The sequence below is a fragment of the Gossypium arboreum genome, chromosome 4 (assembly GCF_025698485.1).
Source record: "Gossypium arboreum isolate Shixiya-1 chromosome 4, ASM2569848v2, whole genome shotgun sequence".
Taxonomy (NCBI): Eukaryota; Viridiplantae; Streptophyta; class Magnoliopsida; order Malvales; family Malvaceae; genus Gossypium; species Gossypium arboreum.
Window position 1 is genome coordinate 119037525 of NC_069073.1, and position 19709 is coordinate 119057233.

The 19709-nt window shown below is 28.3% G+C and overlaps 1 protein-coding gene across 1 annotated transcript; it reads left to right on the top strand.

The window, feature by feature from the left end:
* The first annotated feature begins 8358 nt into the window (after positions 1–8358).
* Positions 8359–11052, top strand: LOC108457613 (V-type proton ATPase 16 kDa proteolipid subunit). Its single transcript, XM_017756653.2, has 3 exons — positions 8359–8588; positions 9317–9602; positions 10690–11052. The coding sequence occupies exons 1-3, from the start codon at positions 8510–8512 to the stop codon at positions 10820–10822; spliced, it is 498 nt and encodes a 165-aa protein (XP_017612142.1). The 5' UTR covers positions 8359–8509; the 3' UTR covers positions 10823–11052.
* The last annotated feature ends 8657 nt before the right edge of the window (positions 11053–19709 follow it).

Genomic DNA, 19709 nt, shown 5'->3' on the forward strand with positions numbered 1-19709 from the left:
AAAAATATATATATTTAAAAACCAAACCTTTTAAAGAATTACAATTGAAGCCAATACCCAATAGGTGATCACGAGTAGGGGTGAGCGTTCAATCGAATTGAGTGCAAAAATTTCGAGTTAATTGAGTTCACAAATCCTATTTTATCATCTTAACTCAATTTGAATTTTTTTTTGAATCGAATCGAGTAAAATAGAATTTGAGTTGAGTCAAATCGAGTGAAAATTTTATTTAAATTAAAAAATTAAACATTTTAAATAAAAATATTAAATAAAAATATTATTACAAGATAACTAAATTCATGTTAGAGCACATAAATTTGAAACTATATATATTTAAAAATAATTTCAAAGCAAAATAAAAAAATACTTGAGTATGACAAATTTGAATCATTGATTAAGTCCCCAAATTTATTATTTTAGAAAATTTATATTTTTTCTAATTTTTTAATTTTTTTAAAAATATAAATTTTGAAATTTTGTAAATATTTTGGAATTTAAAATTATTTTGATTTTTTTGTAATTTTGTTGGGAGAAAAACCAATTTGTTTATTTTCAAAGTTAAGGAATTTACACTAATATGTTATTCGAATTATTTTTGTTATTTGAATTGTAAAATTCAACTTGACTCGAACTCGAAACTCAAATAATTGAATAACTCGATTTAATTAACTCAAAATTTAATTTTTTATTTTTAAATCAAATTTTGTTCACCTTTAATAACGAAAATATTGCAAATTGATTATTTCATTTCTTTTAATAGTCCATGATATGAAAAAGAATCACCGGCAAACCTTTTAGGATATTAAATTGAAGAAAAATAATTTAATTTATTAAAATGTTCAAAATTTTATTAATAATATCAAATTTCAATTATTGCGCTTTACTGTATTTTATACAAAGTGACGTACCTATATCTAAATAATTGATTTAATAAACAATTTTGAGATTGTGCAAAGGAAAAAAAAGATTTTATTTCCTATCAACATACATTGATGTGGTGAATTTTGGACTAAATTGTAAAAATTTTAATTAAAATTTTATGAAATTAATAAATTTATTTTAATAATTTTATTATAAATTTTAGTTATATATGTAATTTTATTAGACAATACTTAAAACTATTTAAAGCCCTCCTAACTTATATATTGGAGGATAATATGTTTCAAGATATTCGAACTTATATCTTTCGTGTTTAATAACAATATTTAACCCAATCGAATAAAGATTCGATTGATAAATTAAGGAAACTTTTAAATAAAAGAGTTTAATTAAAATATTAAATAATATAATATAAAAGGCCACGTGATGTAAAAACACTGATATGTAAAATGATTAAGGGGACAAAATAATAGATCTCTCCACACATTTATGTCAGATTGAAATTAATGTATGGTCCAAAGCTTTGTTATTTTTTATTGGCCCCTCCCCAAAACGGTGAAATTTCCTTATAGTCATTTTAAAAATTACGAAATGATATGTTAATTATAATAATAAAATTATATTTTGACGTTCCTTAAAAAAAATAATTTTATCTTGCTTTCCCTCTCTTAAAATAAATTTCCGACTTCGTTCCTAGTTGTTGGTTTAAGGAATAGTCCCACATTATATTAAGTTGGATTAAAACTGCTTTATTAATATGATATAGCAATATTAAGAGTTAGATTGTATTTTACTCATTTTATTCAAAAAATAAGAATATTAGTTACTGTAGTTTAGATTAAAGAGTAAAATAACCATTTTATTAAAATTTCCTTCTATCTTTACTGTTAAAAATTGATCTTTATATGTCTGCATAAGATCCACATGGCATAACTGTCTGGTTATTTTGTCAACTACATCAGTTTTTAACAGTAGAAATATATAAAATTTTTAACAAAAATGACTAGTTTGCTTTAGCGTATAGGGACTAACTTACTATTTTTTTAATAATAAAGATAAAATACAATTTAACTCGTAATACAGAGACCTCTATAATACTTTTACGATCAACTTCATATTTGACTTTAAAGGCAAGTTAATAGTGTGGGTTTTCTTTAAACCCTTCGTTTTAATGAGGTTCCCACTTGATCCAAGAAAATAATTAAAATTATGAAAATGATTTACATAATTTAAGATTAATGATTTGATTTTTTTTTTTATAATATCATGAATTTTTTAACATTGTTGAATTATTTACTTTTTTAAGTATAAAAATAAGGATGCCTAATGTGCTAAACATTTCTAAATTGCGTGTTTTTTTAATATTAATTGTACCTCGCCGTCCTCATGGGTGGCTGCTAAAGTCTAATAAATATTGAAAATAAATAAACATATTTTAAAAATAAAATTAAAATATTATCACATCTCAGAAATCGAATTAGTCAAAACTGGGTTAGTGAACCAAGAACGGTCAAATTATGTTTTTAAATTAAATGTTGTAGAAATTATTTTAAGTAAAATAATTTGTTGAAGTGGTTGAGTGTTACTTATGTGCGCTTGAAGTCTTGTTGAATTTTTATTATTTTTGTTCTAACCACTAGCTTTGAAGATCTAGCTTATTTATTATTTCCGCTCATCTATTGACATAAATGAGCTTGCTGGTTTAGTGGCAATGCTTCATTTTACCTAAAGGTCCTGTGTGTGCAAAGTGAAATTATTTTTACTTAGCCTTTGTCTGTGCTGTCCATATGGTGTCAAATTCTGGGAAAATTGATAGAACTAAGATAAATAATTTTTTTTTATTTTTTAAGAAGAAAAAAAAATACCTCTAAGATTTCTCCTTTTAGTCGTCTCACTTCCCAAAAAAAATACCTCTAAGATTTCTCCTTTTAGTCGTCCCACTTCCCTCAATTTTCTCACTAGTTTTGCCGTCCCACTTTTTCCCTTTCTCCTCGATCTTCAGTTCAATTTTTTTTGGAAATTTGCTACTGACGTTCTTCTTTCTTCTCTTCATCCTGTTTTTCCTTGCTCTTTTTGTTCATCATACTCTCTAATATCAAACTATTGTGACTTCATTGCTTATTGAACCTTCCGTCGTGACGTTTTTTTGTCACTATTCTTCTAGCAATATCGCTGTTGTGTCGAGTTTGTGAACAAGAATTGTGTTTTCGTCTCGGTGTAGCTTAGCATGTGTATTTTTCTGGTGGTAAGATTATTTTTGTTTCGTGTGAATGTTAGGGGATTTTAATTGTTCTTAAATTTGATGTTGATCGTTTTTCTAGGTTCTTTCAATGGTGGATCTTGCAACGGTTACTCTGTCGATAAATTCATTGTTGTTGGTATCATTCATTTTGGTTGGTAAGTGACCGAACACCTTTGATAGAGGTTGGTAAGTGTAGAATTTTTGGTGGTTGAGTGCTTAACCGTACTTTGGTCGCATATTTTAATGGAATAAGGGTTGAATACCTGTTTGATTCTAGTGCGACTATTGGTTTAATCGACTTAGTAGTTGTCATTTTAGATTCTGGAATCGTTGCGGTTGTGTTGGCATCGAAAAATGACTAAGTGTGTATCTTCTATACCCAAAAACAACGAAGAGGGCGAAGCCAAAAAGTATATTGTCGACACCACATTGCCGTGTGCCAGACTGTATGAGACACAAAGGCGTGAGCTAGGCCATGTGGGCCACACGGCATGTGCTACAGATAGGCTGTATGGGCCACACAAGCTTGTGGGCCCATTTTCTGTAAAATTAGTTAGGGTCGTGTTTCAAAGTGCATTTCAATGTCAACAATATTATAGGCTTTGTTAAGTGATATTCAGTATATGAATATGTGGTTTTTCCTTTATATGAGTTTTTTCTGAAAGAATGATAATTAAGGTAATTCTGTATCTGATCTGAAAATTCTGAGTATATCGTTAACATGATTCTGAAAAGTAAGTATGTCTAATATGTGTGCATCTAAATATCTGGTTATGCTTATGTTGCATGTGCATTGGGGTGAGATAATCATGTGATGGAGGAAGTGTTGGCAAGTTAATAATTTGTCGTATTTGGTGGTTTAACCACATATTTGTTTTGGCAGCTTGGCTGCAAATCTGGTGGCTTGACCTGTAACAACTCAAAAATCAGGGGTGACGGAAAATGCGATTTTGAGTATAGGTGAATTAAAATTTTTTTTATAGGTAACTTTACTAAAAAAAAGTGACTAATTCTCTCTCGCTAAATTTTCGGATCTTTTCAATTTGTGAGCAAATGAACTCAATTGGGTTTAAGTTTTGATTTAATTCAATAACTAGTTATTATCATTTTTTATGTGGAACTAAATAGTAAATTATAAATAAGGGAAAAAGGATATTAATCCTAATTAAATTAAGGGGCCGACCAATTATATGGTGAAAGGTTAGTCCAATTATGTTGAACAAAACACATTAGCGAACAAATATATATAAATAAATAAATATTTATATATATAATAAAATAAATTGAATAAGTTATATTTAAATTATTGGATATGAAAAATCAATAAATAACATAACGAAAACTAGAAATCAAAAAGAAGAAACGAGTTTTACTAGATGTTGAGGCATGTTTTACACAGTTTCCTTAAGACAAATTTGGCTGCTCCTACGATACTCGGAGAAATGTTGGTCGAATGACTCCCAAGATACAACATGATGATGGTCGAAGCAATAGCCCCTCTGCAGTGATCAACGAACAAATGTTGCATTTTTCTATCACTGAAATGTTGGGAAATAGGGAAAGGAAAAGAGTAGAATTTTGGAGAGAAAAATAATTTCTGTGTGAAAGAGTGAGATGAGTAAAAAATACTAAAGAAGTCTTGACATTTTATAGGCATTTAATATGGAGGAATTTAGGAAATATTCATGAAAAAGGATGCAAAATCTGTATTAAGGGAACAATTAAATCCATTTGATTAGAATCAAAATAGGATATGTGTCCTTTTAAATCAGATTTTGTATATTTGTTGAGAAAAATATATTTCGTGTTGGGCTTAAAATATTCATAGGCTAATTTTGGACCCAATCAGTCTGGACATTTCAAATCGCCCACATCATACGAGTGCAGCCCTAACCCTAACAGGTTTGGATTTGCACCCCTTATGCACGAGGCAAAATTTCAAGTTTAGTCATTTAATTATTTTTGAAGTGGGTTCTCATATATATACACATCTCACACTTGTTATTTAACCAATATGGGACCTAAGTTTTTCTTTTCCTCAACAAATATTTACAAGTAGCTTACTTTAAGCATCAATTTCTCATTCGCTCAACCATTTTAAACAAATGATATACTGTTATAAAGGTCTCATGAAGTAGAATATAAAGCCATAATTTTATGATTCAACTTTCAACCTTTACTAAGTGAGAATATGCCTCAAGATTCTCATAAATTATAATTTTTCCAACAAATTAACCTTTAGGTGCTAACTAGCTTAGTTAAATACTAATTTTGAGTGGCAAAAATGATGATGATGGCATGAGAAGGGTTAGTGGTATGCATGTTTGGTGATTGTTGGCTGGCCAAATTGAAGGTGGTTGGTTGAATTTTGTTTTGTCACATCACTTTTATCTTTTTCTTTTTTTAAAAAAAAATTTGGGATGAATGAGATGAGAGGGATAGACTGTGAGTAAAAAAACAGAAACAAGACAAATGAAAGAACATTTCAGCTCATTTCTTCTTCAATTTTTTTTTTAGTCTCACGAATGGTGAAGGTGAGAGCCACCGGTTGCATGTAGAGGAAACCAAAAATTTACTTGTTTAGAAGCTAACTCCTCAAGCATTGGTAACCTTTCCAAGCTCAACTTGTCCATAGATTTTGTTTTACAGAGAAAACTAGTGTGATTTTGAGTTGAATGTTTATCCGTGACTTTGTGATGAAGAGTTTTCTTTAGTTGCTAAATTTCTCTCTTGAGTTAGAGTAAATTTGTTGACTTTGTAGTCGCTTTCAATTTTATTGTCTTGTAACCTTGTGGTCAATGGCGGAGTCAGGGAGGTTGGCAAGGACCCTAGCACCCTAAAATGGAAGAAACTTGCGTAAACCACACTAAGTTCAAATCTCATGAATGATTGGAGGGATTACAGACGGTCCCACTTAAAATTCAATCTCTTAGATAGAATATCTCACTAATGTAATTTAATAAAATACCGAAATTTTTAGAGAGCAAGAACATGAAAGAAAAGAGAAAACTGAATTTTTCTTATTTTTCTGTGTAGAATAGCCTGCTATTTATATTATTTTCAGAATGGACAAAATGATAAAATATTAGTGTCAATTTCCAAAAATAGTAGAGGATTTTCCAAAAATATTCTCATGTAATGTAAACGTGGTCATCACATGTTATTATCCAATTGATCGAATAACCACATCAACAAAACTTAACAATTAAATTTGATCAACGGGATTTGATTGGTTAATTTTTCATCTTTAAGCAGGGGTGAAGAGAGGAAAACTTTTTAGGAGGCCGAATAAAATTTTAATTTTTTTATAATCTATATCTTTATAATTTTTAAAGGATTAAATCGAATTTTTATAATTTTAAGGAGACTAAAGTGTAATTTTACTTTTATTAATTTAAATTTTTAAAAAAATTAAATGTCTAAAGAATAATTTTTCATTTTAAGGGGCCAGACCTACCAGCTTCTAGCTTTGCCTCTGTCTTTAAGAGTTCAAATTAATACTAAATTTTATTGAGGGCTCGATTTTAAAATTTTTCACTTTTTTTACTAATAAGCCAAAGTCTCATGTCATGAATTGTTTATTTTATTATTTTTAATTCAACTCAAATAAATATAATTTAATAATTTTTTGTTGTGTAAATTCCTTAAGAAATATTTATCATGGGTTGTTCGCGGGTCGTGTCAAAGTATGGCATGATTATTTACTAAGAAAAATTAAGAAATTATTTTCCTTAATATTTATATATATTTAATTAAATTTAAATAAAAAGTAATTTTTAATTTTATAGTAATAACTCGAATCAAACTAAATTAAATATGTTTATAGGCCAAGTTAGATTTGGTTCAGATCAGACCTATGCATGTATCAATATCATATATAATCTGTTCAAGCTCGACTCAATTTGATATGAGTCTCAATTTTATCTAAATTTTTCTATTTTTGTAAATGACTAACCTAGACCCATTTAGACTAACTCATATTATTTTTATTTTTTAAATATAATTTTTAAAATTTTATATTTATTAATTATATAAATATATCTTTTACTACTATTATTTTTTCCCTTTATTAAATTTCTAAGCATTAATAACTTAATATATATTTTAATATTTATAATATAGCATGTCAAATTTTTATGTAATAATTACATAATATATAAAATAATTAACTTAGTTGGCATCATTATTATTGTTGCAACAATCAGAGAATACAAGTTTGAATATGTATTAGCCTCATTTAAGTGCTTAGGAGTACTATAGGTAATAATAGAAATTGTATCTAAAAATAAATAATAATAACAACAACAACAACAGCAACAATAACAACAATAATACTATAAACTTTAAAACAGGTCGAACTAGGTCAGGTTTGAGCTTAAAGCTCGAGCCCTTCCCATATTTTAAAAAAACTTAATGTTTTGCGCAAATCTATTTTTTAGCCTAATAGTTTTTCCCAAACCCTTTGAAATTTCAAATGGACATTTAAATTTGGACAAATAATCCGAGCCTTAAACTAGAGATATACATCGGTCGCATTAGACTGGGTTCAGTTCAGGCTTAAATATGATATTGACACATTTTATACTTACCCAAGTCCAACTGAAATATAGGTCTAAGATTTTATTCAAACTCGTCTATATTTATAAATGTCTAACCTAAGCCCATTTTATATATTTGTGAATCACATCGTAATATTTTTAATATTTACATTATAAAATCATATATGACTATAGGTTTAATTGGTTTGTATTCCACATAATGCACATATTTATAGTATATAAATTCAAATTTTAAATTAATTATAATGTGAATGTATTTGGACTATAATATTATTATTACAGTTTTAAAAAGTCATGTTTATTATTTTGATATAGAACTAAGAATCAGTAATAAGATTAAATTGTGAGATATGTGAAATACAAAGAACCAAGAGTGTTACTTAAAAAGATAAATAAATCTATTACATAAATTGATTTAGGCCGGGCTCGAATATTGAATGTTCAAACTTAAACCTGATCAATATTTTAAACATGTCTATTTTTTGTGTCTAAACTTATTTTTCGAGATTAATATTTTTATCTAAATTTTCTCAAAATTTGAGCGGACATTCAAGCTTGGGCTCAAGTCTACCTCCATTTTAGACCAAATTAATTCAAAATCAGATTTTTATAGGCCCAAGAACGGCCCAAGTCCATTACCAGACATTGGATCCGTCAAACATAATTGAATTAATAATTTAAAATTCTGGTGGCTAAATTTGCTGCCATTTCTTTCATTGGCAACAAAAATAATATCAGAATATTGAGATAAAAGATCAAACAAAGCTATCCACTCCTTTTTCTCAGATCCGAAACGCCGTCGTCTTAGTCGGAACCACTTCGATCCACAATGTCTTCTACTTTCAGCGGCGATGAAACGGCACCGTTCTTCGGCTTCCTCGGCGCCGCTGCTGCTCTCGTCTTCTCCTGTATTGAATCTTAACCCCCCCACTATAAATTTATCGTTAATTTTTTTTAAAGTTTTAATATTCGATCTCTTTTAACTCCTTTTTGAAAAATTAGATCTTTTGTTAATTTATATTCGTTTGATTTGGTTTTCTGATGGAGAATTGATGGATCACTATATTGTTAGCTTTTTAGCATGATTTAGCTTACGAATTGAAACAAATTCTTGATTTTTTTTTATTTTACTGTAAATTATGCCTGGATTTTCTGGTATTTGATGTGGATCTTTGGTATTGGAGATGTATAATTATGAAATGAATTATTATTTTGATTCAGCTGAGTAAAATGTATGCTTTTATAATTAGGTTTAGTTTTTAATTGGAAAAGATTGATGGAATTCACGTAAATTTCAGTCTTTTAGATGTAAATCTAATAAGAATTTTGCATTGAAAATAAATTCAGAATGGTTGAAATCTTTTAAATTTGAAAAAAGCCTTGAGGCCTTAGCACAATTGGCAAAGGCGGAGGTTCTGAGTCTGAGTACCCAAGTTTGAGATGGTCTTTGAGTCACATCATGTGCTGTTGACAGATTTTACTTTATGATTACTTGGACAGTCCGTTTATGGTGTAACAGTTTGATATTTGTAGTTACTCGGACATGTATTTGTATTTTGGTTGTACTGTATTGTACTTGTAGCACTTTGAAAAAGAAAATATTGAAAGAAAATAAATATGTAATTTATGATTTTAGGTATGGGAGCTGCATATGGGACGGCTAAGAGCGGTGTTGGTGTGGCTTCAATGGGTGTGATGAGGCCTGAATTGGTGATGAAATCTATTGTACCAGTTGTTATGGCTGGTGTTTTGGGTATTTATGGCTTGATTATCGCTGTCATTATTAGTACTGGGATCAATCCTAAGGCCAAATCGTATTACCTTTTCGATGGTTACGCCCATCTTTCTTCTGGTCTTGCTTGTGGCCTTGCTGGGCTTTCTGCTGGAATGGCAATTGGAATCGTCGGCGATGCTGGTGTCAGGTATGGTTCTTTTATACCCCTTGGTTTTGGATATGTTGTTGCTTAGAACCTGATATAATTGATTTCAAATCATCAATTTATAGTTTTTGTGGTTGCTTTATGCCCTTGTGGAGTTTACTAGCTTAGTGAGCCCTCTCCTTATTTGATTAAAGTTGGTTTTGAAATCTATGCTGCCATTATATCCAGACATGGCTTCTATTACAATGATACGGTCCTACGTTTTAGGCACTAATGAAATAGAAATTTTCTTCTATGATCAATTGATATGAACATTGAGAACTCCGATTTGGATAAGTTTCTCTTTGAAAAGCAAGTGCTTGGGCCTATAAGTAAACAACATCCTACCTAATGGAGAAACCGTTGAAAAGGTGACAAAACCTTTATACTTTTCATTACAAAACCAGTAAACTGGAAAAAAGGATGTATTGTTCTGTGCTAGTTTTTGGACTTGTAGAAAAGTGGAATCTGTGCTTATGGGAATTATCGAATTACACTGGAAATGATTGATTACTGATGTATTTAGTAAATAAAGGTGTCAGAAAATTCCATTTACAGTAATAGTAAAAGTATCACGAAAGCCATTGTACTATGAGTCAGATTGCACTTTGCCTCCTCTACTAAAAAAATAGGCAAATTAATCCCTCTACATTATATCAAAGAGCAAAATAGTTATTCTATTAAAAATTTCATCTATTTTTACTGTTCAAAACTTGTCTTGTATGTTAGAATGAGTTTGTGTGGCACATCATGGGTAACTGTTTGATTATTTAAACAGTCACGCCAGTTTTTGACAATAGAAATTGATGAAATTTTTAACAAAAAAGACCCTTTTACTCTTGATTTAACATATAGGGATTAATTTGCCCATTTCTTAAGTAAAGGGTATAGGGATCTTCAAGATACTTTTTCCTTACAGTAATCTAATGAAAGCTATAGTTTGTGAGCCAGCCGAGTGTCTTAATAGTAAGAAACTTGCCGATAAAGGTAAAGTCATATAACTTACAGATTGCTCCATCTGTGATAGATCTTGTTTATCTTTCGCTATCATGGAAAATATTTTGAATGTTCGAATGATCGTTTATTGCAGAGCCAATGCACAGCAGCCCAAGCTTTTTGTTGGAATGATCCTTATCCTCATCTTTGCTGAAGCTTTGGCTCTTTATGGTCTTATTGTCGGCATTATCTTGTCATCTCGGGCTGGACAATCCCGAGCAGAATAAGATACTCAAGTGCTGCATAGTATTCTCTTATTGATTTTATCTGTAGCACTAGACCGAAAACCATTTCGATCAATATCAGGTTAGTTATGGTTGGACAGCAAGTGCCGCGTTCGCACATAAATATTGATGAACATTTGTTTTTGGTGGATGCTCTTTTCCTCTTTGTAGTAGTAGAAAATTGAGTTTCTTTTAACTCTTAATAAAATGTTTTGGAGCTTTCCCTTGTTTGATTCTTTTTCAGCAATGTATCTTTTTATAAGTTGAAACTAACTAATGGGTTAATTTGACGGGCCAAGTTGGTTTTGATCAGGTTACGTTAATGTGGGTTTTAAAATTTTTGGTTTATTTTGAGTACGGATTGGTTTCGAGACACATTTTGGGTTTAAGTCATTCAGATTTGTCAATCAAGTTTTATAGTAGTTATTTTGAGTTCAAATTATTTCATGTCAATTATTCAGGTTCAAGCCATTTTGGATTTTAGACATTTTCGGTTTTGATCATTTCAGGTTTGGGTTCGGGGCATTTTTTGAGTTTATTTTAACTTTTTATGGGTCAAATAAAGTTAGGTTGGTTTCAAATTCGGTTTAATCGGGTTTGATTAATCAAGTTAGGTTGGGTTAATAAAATTCATAAGTTACTATTAAAAATCAGAGAAATTTAATAAATTCTTTGTTGAATTCTCAAAAGAAGGGGGTAGATTTAGACTTGAAATGTTAATCTAAAACTAATTGAAGTGCAAATTGAGTTAAAACAAATTCAAACATTCATTATTTTATTCTGGATTTTAATGCCACAATCTTTTCTCATTTGACATTATCCTCAGGTTGAATTTATAATTTATAATTCTTTTATTTAAAGATGATGTACAAGTCTAAAAAATAAAAATGTTATCATAATAACATTAATTATAATAATTATAATTTAAAAGTTTAGTGTTTTGTAATTTCATAATTGAGTTGGTGATCCGGTTAAGGGTGATACTAACTTAGAAAAACACTTCAATAAATAGTATAAATTACAAGATACGTTTTTGGGTTGATATAACTTTTATCTTTGAATTTTGAAATTCATTTTACTTTGCTACTTATATTTTTTTGGTCCATTTCGGTATCTGAACTTGATAACTAGATTTATTTTTGTCCCTAAACTTAGATTTTATCAAGATTCGATAATATAGCTCTTTAAAATTGCACCACATCATTAGACTTTTATATTTGTCAAATTCAATGACCAAATTGAGTTTAGTTACAAGTTCAAATACCAAAATAGAAAAAAAAAAATACATATATCAAAATGGACGTATTTGTCAAACTTAATAACTAAAAATTATTTTTACCCTTTTTTTAAAAAAAAAAGTAATATCAATTAATCAATATCACTAGACACAAAACAATTAGAGGTGTTCATGGGCCGGGCCAGGGTGGGCTCAACTAAAAAATTATGCCCATTTATTGGGCTCGAGCCAGGCCGGGCCCAAAAATAGGCCTAAAATTTTGCCCAAGCCCGACCCGAATAAAAATACTAAAACTAAGGACCGGCTCAGCCCACCCATATTAATTTTTTATATTATTTTCATATTATTTTAAATATATATAATACAACAAAAAACTAAAAACATCAAAATAAATATTTCCCAACAAATTAAAAATAAATTTTAAAAATATGTAGACTTAAATAACACTAAGATAGATGCAACTTAACAAGCAAATACCTCTAAAATAATAAAAAAATTAACAAATGCCTTTACAATAATAACAAAATTAATAATAAAATAAATTTTATACAATATCCAAATAATAACAACGTAATAGTAGCAACATAATAGTAAAATAGTAGCAAAACAGAGAGAGAACAACAAGAAAATAACATTCAAAAATAAAAAATAAAAATACAAATTTTTTTTGTCCTTTAGTGAAATCGAGTCGAGCCGGGCTGAGCCCGGGCTAAATATACCTTACCTAAGGCCAGGCCCATTTTTAAAATGGACCTTATTTTTTTGTCCAAACCCATTTTTCGAGCATATATTTTTGCCCAAACCCTCCCACATTTCGGGCGGGCTTTCAGGCTAAGCCGGGTAGCCCGGACTATGAACACCTCTAAAAACAACATTTTGGGCCAATAAGAAAAAGTCACTTTTGGGCTAAAACTAGCCTACACAAAAAGTTAGAAGGGATTACATTTTTTTCTAAAAGTAAGATACTACAATGAGATTCTACTTTGGTGTTAAATTAATTACTTAAAAAAATAAAAGGATTAAAGTTTGATTTTGAAAGGATTAAAGTTAATAGGTATACTTCATCTATTAACCATATGATTAAGGGTTCGATCTTTGTATACAAGAATGGAATATATTTTATAAGTAACCGTTTAACTCTTTGAAAAACACTTAAAATAAAAGGATTAATCACTACTATCTATGATAGATACCGAAAAAAAGAACCTTCAAATAAAGTGTAAAGTATATACTATAGAAAAATAAAAAATAAGGTAAATGATAATGCAAAGTATAGAACTTTTAGCTCAAGGAGATAAGATTAGACCAAACATTTTGCCACCCCCAACAAGGAAAAAAAGCAACATTTGTTTAAGCCTTTTGCTTCTTATATGCATCAATGCATCATTTGCCATTGTATACCCTCTTTTTACTTTAAAAACATTTTATCATTGGATGATCAAACAAGAACTATGGTGAGTCATTAACTTATATATACACATATATGCATATTTTACTAGAAAGGAAGATTTGCTACCATCATCAAAACCTTTATATATATATATATATATATATATATATATATATATAATGGAATTCATTTCTTTCTCTAAACAAAATGTATGCATCAACCATTAAAGTTAAATGTTCAAATGTCATACATTAAATAATTGAAAATTGAGTTTACTCTAATTAATTCATATAATAATATCCATGGTAAATGCACTATGGAGGTTCAGATACTACAAGTTAAATTGTATTTTACCTCTTTTCTTCAAAAAAAAAAGAGTAAATTAATCTTATTACGTTAGACCAAATAATAAACTAGTCATTTCTAATAAAAAAATTACCCATTTCAACTATTAAAAATTGGCGTAGCTAACGAAAAACTAAACATTTGCATGTAGCATGCCATGTGTACCTCATGTTGGTGTACTAGGACAAGTTCTTAATGGTAAGAATTGATGAAATTTTTAATAGAATGACTAATTTACTCTTTGATCTAATGTAAATGGACTTATTTGCTCATTTTTTTAGTAAAAGAAACAAAATGCAATCAAATTCTTAGTATAAGGACCTCTATAGTACTTTTACATAATATTCATTAGATTAACATTTAATATACTATTGATGAATATTTTTAATTGCACAAACAGAGTTGAAATACGGTCAAATATCATGTTAGTTTTATTACTTAATTTTCTTATCAAATACATACGGTAACAAGGGCATAGGGGGCTTATCTCCTATTACTTTTAGGTGCTCTAATTTTGAAATTTCTCATTAAGCCGTTCAAAATTTTTAATTAGATCCCTATAAAAATTTTGTCAATTCTCATTAATCCTTTAAATTTTTTAAAGTTACCTACCAAAATCTTTAAACATTCTCATTAAATCTTTTAAATTTTTTGAAAGTTTTAGTTAAACTCTCCAAATTTTAACACCAAAATTCACCTTAAAAAATCATTTCACCTTTTTTTTTTTATCAAAAAGAAAGAGCATAATATAACAAAAAACTATCAACCAAGCATTGAGCTAGGAATCTCAGCCATCACAATGTCATACACCATCTAGCAAGGTTCCTCAAAAACCCTTCATACGACAATCATTCTTATAGTCAAACTCGTCATACCATCTGCCACCCGATTCTTCTTCCCTCTTTATGAAATCTAGAATTTTCACTAATAATATATAAAAAAAATTCATTTTCATTTAGTACTCAAATCTTTTTAAAACCTTGGTACTCAATCTTTAACGAATCTTTTCATTTATCTATGTAAAGAAATTGGGTTGATTAGGTCACTTCCATGCTCATCATCCTATGTAGTGGGATAATTTTAATTTTTAAGTGTATACACATACATACATATATATATATATATATATATTGGTAATGAAATGACCAGAAAAAATTAGGTCATGTTTTTGTAATTAGCTTAAGGGGAGTTGGAATCCCTTCATGTTCTTTTTACTTTTTTTTTTTTTTTGCAATATTGGTTAGCCATTTGCTTTCACATGCAATCATAGGCCACATTTAGGAATCTTCAATCTCTTAATCTTCTTTCATTCTCCTTTTTGTCACTATTTTAATTTTTTAAGTTTTAGGATTTAGATTTTAAAATTTAAAGTTTGGATTACTCTTTGGTTCACCATTTCAACATTTTTTAAGATTTAAGTTTTAGAATTTAGGCGAATTGAGTTTTAACTCGATTAATATGGGTATTATTGTCAATGTAGGAGGACGTGGGTTTAAGTGAGTTGAAGCGCATTATTCTCCTATTTATAGGTTGGGGAGAATTTAAAAATTGTTTTTATTTGATTTAGAGTTAATTACGCTATATATTCTCAAACTATAACCTTCATTTTAAATTGGTCTCAAGCTTTAAAACATTTTAATTATAATTTCAAACTATCGGGTTATATCAATAATGTTTTTAATTACTAAAATCGTTAATTTAACCGCTGAATGATATGTCAAATCTTATGTAACATAATTTAAAATGAATATTGTATAAATCTTGGTTTTGAGATTTTCGAAACTTTTACAAAAACTTTCTCGTTGACTCTCTTTTTTTTTCAATTTTACTTTATTTTTAGTTTTAACTTTTCAAAGATATACGTTAACGTTTTGTTTTTCTTTAAAATTTTCATTCTAAATTATATATACCACATGGGATTTGACACATTATTTAACACGATATAACATTGATGATTTAAGACCAATATAGAATAAATATCATAGTTTGAGGATGTCTAGCATAATTAACTCTTTAATTTACTATTTTAACTAATATTTTTAGAGTTTAATGTTTATGTTGGTTTGTTTTAGGGTTTTCACCATTATTTTTTAAATTTAGAATTTAAAATTAAGAACTTGGGATTTTTGTTTTTAACTGGTTCATGATTTCAACACGTGATTTTAACCTCTCTAATTTGTCTGAATTCATTTATTACATTGTCCTCAACCTTTATCCTTCCAACAAACCATACAAATTGTTCCATTTAGGAAAAAAGAAACAAAAAAAAAAACCCAAAAATATTTATATATATGTGTGTGTATATATATATATAACATAACACACGAGTTCAATGTTGTTGAAATTTTAAGAGATAGGACCAAAAATTGAAAAGAGAGAGAGAAGGGGGGCCAAATTAATCAATTTTACATTTATTTCAAAAACAATGACATGAATCTTATCCCCTAAAAAATAAACTGCAAAGATTATATCTGTTTTTTAATACAAAAAAGTATAATATGTTTTAACGTACTCGAACTCGCATCTTCCTGTATTGGTAATAATACCCATATCAATCAAGCTAAAACTCAATTAATTGCATGCTATTTTTTTAAATTCAAATAAATTATGCTTTATTAATTAAATAATGTTGTAATCAAATCAACTAGATTTATACTTTGAATCAATTAAAATAAGACTCACTTTTAAAAAGAAAAAGGTTATGTAAAGTAAAAATAGGATATTAATTTTTAAGATTTAAATTAATAATATTTAAGTACTCAATTTCTAACCTAACAAATATCACAACTAGTATTACTTTTATATATATATATATAAGAACTTTTAACACAAACCACAAATTTCTTGGAGTAGGTTATGTAGTTTGTTTTAAAACTATAATTTGGATTGGGTGAATATCATCGGTTTTGTTATAGTAAACGTCGATAATGACAGTAGGACGATCACAAAGTAATAAGAAAAGAAAAATTAGAGCATACAGATTTTACATAAAAATTTTTTCGGAAAAAAATTATGAACAGAAGAAAAGAAATTCACTAATATCAAAAAACGAATAATACAAGAGAAGTTTTGACAGTTATACTTGCATAATAAAAATATGCTTACACATACATTAACACATTACGTTGAAAAGGTGCTACCAAATAAAATTCACCTTAGGTAAGTTCAATGAATGAACATTCTTTATCGGAACCCATATCCCACCTTTAATGAATTTGTCCATTTCTACAAGCTTTGCTATTTTTATTTTACATAATTTATTAAGAATAATAATACTTGTGGTTGTAGATCCATCTATCCATTCCCATCCCCTCAAGTTGAACTATTCATCCTTAGAAAAAATGTGGTGGGTTTTATTATTTCAATTATGTTCTCACTCGATTTATTATTCCGTTCACCGATAATGAAATTTTTTTATAAACAAATTTAAAATGATGTTACGTATCTTTTAAATGATACTCGATAATATTTTAATTTTGATAGAATAATCATGGTTCTAAAGTTTTAGTGTTTTTACTATTTTGTTGATAGTCCCTGTACTTGCATAAAATTCTTTAAAAGTTAAAAATTTAATCTTTCTACTTTTTCAATTTAAAAGTTCTAGTTTATTCGTTATCATTATTGGTATATATCACGTCATATGAGGATAATCTGATCAAAATTTCAAGTTGACAAATTTTATCGGAAAATACTTGCTACTTTAATGGTTGGATTATGATTTTTAAATAAAAAAAAACTTGGGAGGACTTAATTATTAACATTTTAAATACATAGACTAAGTCTCAAATTTTGTCAAAGCACAGGGGCTAACAACATATTTTAACCCTTATTTTAATTTCGCATTTTTTGGTTTCTCTATTTTATAATATTAACTGGTTCAAATCGATGTTTATTTTTAATTTTATTTAATCACACAATCAAAACCAGCAGAAAATCAAGTGAATCATGTTTAACCCATAATATACAATGCCTACTTGTATCGATAAATCTATCAAACCCTTAAATCGAAAGAAAACATCCGCTTCAACATGCTCAAACTCACAATCTTCTAATTATTACAATTACAATGGTGTCAACTAAAGCTCCATCGACTAGACCCTTCTTTTAAATTCACATTATCATTTTAGAGGCAATAACTAACAATTCTATTAATTTAGACCTAATTAAGAATCTACATAATAAAAGGATTAAAACCGTAATATACCCATAAAACAATAAACTAATGTTTCCCCCTACAATGTCTTCTTTTAACATCTTGGGACACACTTAAACATCAAAACAGCTTCCAAAAATTAAATGTGTCCGACATTATTTGCTCTAATCTATCTCTTTGAATCATAACCAAACTCAGAACTATAAAAGACTTGTATTAAAATTCTCATCATAGGAAAATATATGAAGAAGGCAATGAATGTTGCTTTAATGGCCGACGACACCAAGCATTGATTTTAAAGCTATTTGATGTGTTTGTTGGGTCATTTACAATTTTCTTTTTCTTTTCTTGGTGAAGTTCTATAATTTCTTCTTTAATTTATCAACAACTTGGGTGGTCTTAAAAGTTATTTAGGCTTAATTTAGCAATGTTTCTTAAAAACTGTTTTTGAGAAAAAAATACTTTCGGAGAAAAACTAAAATTTTTAGCTTCTCAAAAAAATGCTTTTGGGCTAATTTTTTGTTTAGGAGAAGTATTTTTTCCTCAAAAATTAACTTGTTTAGAAATGTTTTTAACTCAAAAGTGTTTCTTAGAAGTAATACCAAACACACACAATTAGTATCACACAAGAAACCCGATACATATCTAGGGTAAACAGAGTCATGTCAGTATGAAACACACGTGAACTGTCATAGGGGTTGTCATGCAAATAAAAAATAAGTGTTTTAATTTTCTTTTTTAAAATGTCAATAGCTAAATTTAACTAAAAAAAAAAGGTCAAATTAACATAAAAAAAATAAACATTAATGGCTAAATTTAACATTATACCTTTAAAAGCATGATTTAGTTTAAAAAGCTCCTTATTCATTATTATTTTTCTGTATTTCATTATAGATTCGTATCATATCTGTTATTTTTTATATAATGCCTAGAACTATTCATAACCATCTCTAATATTTAAATTATAGGATAATACATTTCAACGGACTTAAAATCACGTTCTCTCATACTGACAATAAATCAATATTAATCTAACTAAGACTTAATAATTACTCGTTTAATAATTATATATATACAATAATGAAATGATCTAGGTTTTACATATTAAAAAAAAAAGTGTCATATCTGCTATTACAGGTGTTAAAATATCACACTGTAGCTACGAGGTGACCCTCCTATGGCATGTAGTCTTATCGTGCCCCAATCCCAGTTTTAATTATTTTTAAAAAGAACTACTACGTAGACAGGTTTTTCATCATGAAAAAAATGAAATAAAATTCCTTAAAAAAACAAATTAAATGGAGTAGATAGATAATAATATTATATTATGGTACAAATATTATGGGGTGGTCGCGGCGCCTGGACATTGGACCGTCAGAAAAATTGGACCACTGATTAACACATCACACAAATTCCATAAATTTTGGACCCCGGCTTTGGATGATAACACCATTCTTTGTACAAATATTATTGTGTTTTATTCTAGGTTTGGACGTTTATATATAAATACATTTAGTGTGTTTTTTCTTCACGTTTTTGTTATAGATTTTTCACAAAAATATTGTGTAAATTTAGGATTAAACTATATTTTATTTTTATATCTATTTTAGGATTTATGTTTAACTGGTTATTTTTCAATAATATCGTCTTCAAGATTCAAAATTTACGTTTTGAAAATATAATGTGTTTTACCTTTGCATCTAACACTTGTTAGTAGATTAAACCATTTGATTGACTTTTTAGATCGTTAGATGTGAAATTAGAT